The 3,680-nt window shown below is 34.2% G+C and overlaps 1 protein-coding gene across 7 annotated transcripts; it reads right to left on the bottom strand.

The window, feature by feature from the left end:
• Positions 1 to 1,007: 1,007 nt before the first annotated feature.
• LOC122305793 lies at positions 1,008 to 3,382 on the bottom strand. Of its 7 annotated transcripts, XM_043118341.1 has the most exons (7): positions 3,057 to 3,382; positions 2,912 to 2,942; positions 2,705 to 2,809; positions 2,218 to 2,313; positions 1,997 to 2,095; positions 1,704 to 1,768; positions 1,314 to 1,452 (listed from the first exon to the last, which is right to left on the bottom strand). In XM_043118341.1, exons 1-6 carry the CDS (start codon positions 3,246 to 3,248, stop codon positions 1,716 to 1,718), a joined length of 576 nt encoding a protein of 191 aa, XP_042974275.1. In that variant the 5' UTR covers positions 3,249 to 3,382; the 3' UTR covers positions 1,314 to 1,452; positions 1,704 to 1,715. The 7 variants fall into 7 exon arrangements, with proteins under 7 accessions (XP_042974269.1, XP_042974270.1, XP_042974272.1 ...); XM_043118335.1 differs by lacking the exon at positions 1,704 to 1,768 and having other exon boundaries at positions 1,008 to 1,452; positions 3,057 to 3,379; XM_043118336.1 differs by lacking the exon at positions 1,704 to 1,768 and having other exon boundaries at positions 1,008 to 1,452; positions 2,927 to 2,942; positions 3,057 to 3,379.
• Positions 3,383 to 3,680: the final 298 nt, after the last annotated feature.

Below are 3,680 nucleotides of genomic sequence, written 5' to 3'. Positions count from 1 at the left end.
AAATATGGGCAAATATACCTTTAAATTATTATAAATTTTACACAACTCGAAGCCCCAAGGGGGTTCTAACTTTGATATCGACCTAATAGCTTTGAGAGTGTAATGGGTTAATTTTATTAATTTTTTGTATGGCATGAAATGCTAATGTCATCACTCAGTCTTGACATTAGCATATATAATAAGCGTGTTGCTAGCTATAAAAAGATTTCATAAAAATAAATTTACAAAATGGCGTAACTCCATGTGATGTGTAACTTCATGTCAATGTTGTGGGCCATTGCGAATCCCGTTTAGTTGTAAAATCTAACGGAAATCAACTCAATTCAGTTTAATTTTAAATTAAGTCTAACATCCAAATATCTAACTCTTAAATTACTCAACTCAAAATTTCTTTACATGTAGAACCCATAATCTTTTTCAACTCAATACCTCTTTATATGTAAGATTTACAACCTTTTTAAACTTCTCATACATAATACTAAACTCATCTTAATATTCAAATACATTTAAACTTATTTTAGAGAGACCTCACATAACTTATTTCACCAACTCAACTCACTAATATTCATAACGAACTCAGCTCAACATCCAAACGTAACTTAAATCTATTTTATAATAAAAATAATTTTATAATCTCATATATCAAATAAAGTCAAATCAGTCTATGAATTGAGTTTTATAAAATCTTTTTATGGATTAAACCGCAAGTGAGATTTTTGGAATTTATTCTTCTTTCGTACTAGAATAAACGAGTCATTTTAACATGTTTGTAGAGTTTTGAACCAGAGAAAATCAAGGATCCACATGCACTTTTTTTACACTAAGGCCAGCATTAACTAATAATATTTTGATATCTCAATGCTTGCACGTACTAATCTAAAACAATAGAGTTCTTAAATGGAAGAAATCTCCCGTCATGGTTACTGCTTTTTCTCCTTGTATTTCTCTTTAATACAGCATCTCATAGTCATAGCGTATAAAGATAGGATTCATGATACAAAGTACAATTCGAAGGCAAGTTTATCAGTACGCGGTACATTCCCCAAGATCAGTCATGTACATTGCACAAGAGAAGTTGAAAACCAAACATCAAGAGAAGAGAACAAAAGGCATTTGGGATATATAGCTGAAACTGCAGAATAACGCCAAGTAAAAGCACAATTCAATCGAATAGGTTCGAGATTTATACTGCATGGAGGCTCGATTTTCCTTCTCCGACACGTGGCTTCTGTTTTTGTGTTACAGGTTCAGGACCTGATTTCCTTTGCTTTATACCACTCTTTCTGTCTGAAACCTCTTTGGAGCCTTTTCTTGTGTTCAGAGGCACTGCTGCCTTAACCTGATTATGCACAGTCTTGATTTGGGCTGGCAATGCCATCCTCTCTTTCTTGCTATGATCCAAAGATCGATCTTCCATTAGTTTGTTTATGCTTCCAATCATCCCATCATTATCTGATGACATAATAAGGGTTATTATGCGCCTTGTGCATACATCATCCTTTTAACTATCACCCTTTTAACATTTTCCAATGTAACATCAAATGATTGACAAATGAATAAAATATTTAAATAGTGTTCCAATCATTTGATGGCACATCGGATTATGAAAGATGATGGTTAAAATGATGATGCATGGTACTTCTCTAAGTATAAACTCATGCATGCAAGTGGTTGAGCAGAACAGAAAAGGGCCTGTAAAAAACCTCATTGACTTGTCAATTTGTCAAGGACTCGAACCAATTTAAGGAGTCCAGTAGTAGAATGTTGGCTACCAAAGAAATTAAGACATGTTATAGCAAATGCAACCTCAAAAACATTAGACAGGTTTGTTCTCTAAAACCTCCTTAGCCTGACATGATTACTCAAAGTTAAAGCAAATACTGCTTGGACCTTCTAAACTCCGCCCTCAAATTTGAAGAACCAAGTGGGTGTTTTTGGTCAGTATAATTAGAATACATGCATACACACATCCACACAACAATATAGATCAAATTACCTGGACTAGATAGGACCGCTCGTGGCCGCAGAACTGAATTAGCTCTAACATTTGATTTGCTATTTGTACTGACATGTTTGAAATTGTTCTTCATTGTCCCTGCAAAGTAATATGCTTTATCTGATCAATAAATATCATCATATCTTACTACATGTTAGACATCTTAGCCATTCCACTCTACTTTCCATGAAACTATTTACTAAAATGTGAAAAAACTCGACCTTGGGACATAGGACTCGATTGTGTTCGTATGTTTGGGACATGAACCTTTGTGATTCTGTCAACAGGTGATGGGGAATGGCTCTGATGGTCCTCAGCTGTGAAAACATAATCACGGATTCAATTACTCTGTAACGGATTATAAGTTTCATCTGTAATGCTCAATGGCGATATTTTCCCAAGCATGTAATTGTTGCATCAAAATGGAATTATTTAGGTTAAAAATCTCTTCTTAAAACAGCCTCCATCATCAAACAGATAATTGAACAAAAATTATCTGGTGTGAGCCTCAATATTGCTGGAAAAGCTTCTTCTTCTTTTTTCTCTCGTCTGGGGTTTGATGGAAAAGCTTAAACAAAGATGGAAAATTTTGGAAGGCCAAAAATTTTCTTTCTTTTTTCTTTTTGATAAGTAAACGATAGAGGCCTAAAATTTTCTTCCTATAATCGAATGTTTAACATAAATAATATAGCAGAGCAACACAGCTACCTTGCATGGATAGAGTGTCAATAGTCCTCAAAAACAGCAACAATCCAGTATCATTTCTGGGTGAAAACTGATCATCCTGTGCCCTCACCTTCACAATTGGATTCACTTCAACATTTAAAAACAAAAACAAAAAGTTATGAATCTCCGGAAAAAGAAAAACTTGTAGACAAAAAGAAATCATAAAGATACAAAAAATAGAAACCCCACATGCAAAATACTCACTTTTGGATCTTATAACCTGAAAATCCAGAAGCAAGGAGTGTCTTTTACGATAATCAGAAATTTACAATAATAATAGAAGGAATGGAATATATCAAATAACACTATATCGGAAACATACAAAAAATAGTACCGAATAAGCATAGATGGCTATAAGAGGGAACTCACTTTTGAGCTCTATTTTCCTGGGAAAATGAAATATGGAGCCACCTTCTGTGTCAATAAACGTAATGCCAATGAATAACGAAGGAGGCAATATGTATAGTTGAGGAGAAGTGATAGACTCGAATGGAAGTAACAGCCACGTGAAACTGAAAAGTGCCATTGATTTCCATTTCTTGGCTTGGAAACCAAGAAGAATGGATTCTCGACCAGAACATGGCAGCGAGGTGGCCCCTTTCAGAACACGGACCAGCGATGTGGGAGTGGAAAACGGGACTTATGAGGACTGGGTATACGGATGGTTCTATTTGTATTTGATATGACGTCGGATATCAACCGTTGATGACAGGATATTGTTTGATCTGGTGGTTGCACGAAAAAGAAAGGCAGAGAGGTTTCGCAGGCAAGATTAGGCAGGCTTTAAGTTTAAATTATTCAGCACAATAATTAGCTTTAAATAACAGATTTCCTAACCTTAATGGAGCATGATTACAATAGAAATTATAACTTATAATTTATAGTTTAAGTAATCAATTTTAATATTAAAAAATTATTTACTGTTTGATAATTATATGTTTAAAATAATTTTAAACAT

The sequence above is a fragment of the Carya illinoinensis genome, chromosome 3, assembly GCF_018687715.1.
Source record: "Carya illinoinensis cultivar Pawnee chromosome 3, C.illinoinensisPawnee_v1, whole genome shotgun sequence".
NCBI classification, from domain to species: domain Eukaryota; kingdom Viridiplantae; phylum Streptophyta; class Magnoliopsida; order Fagales; family Juglandaceae; genus Carya; species Carya illinoinensis.
Note: the sequence above shows the minus strand (reverse complement) of the source record. Positions and strands in the feature narration are given on the sequence as shown.

What these genes read in the sequence shown, in the direction of transcription:
- LOC122305793 (XM_043118335.1), bottom strand. Translation starts at nt 3,248, where the DNA reads ATGGCACTTTTCAGTTTCACGTGGCTGTTACTTCCATTCGAGTCTATC. An exon ending in TAGCCATCTATGCTTATTCG is followed by an intron (nt 2,943 to 3,056) that starts GTACTATTTTTT and finishes CTGGATTTTCAG; the next exon opens with GTTATAAGATCCAAAAGTGA. An exon ending in AGCGGTCCTATCTAGTCCAG is followed by an intron (nt 1,453 to 1,996) that starts GTAATTTGATCT and finishes TTATGTCATCAG; the next exon opens with ATAATGATGGGATGATTGGA.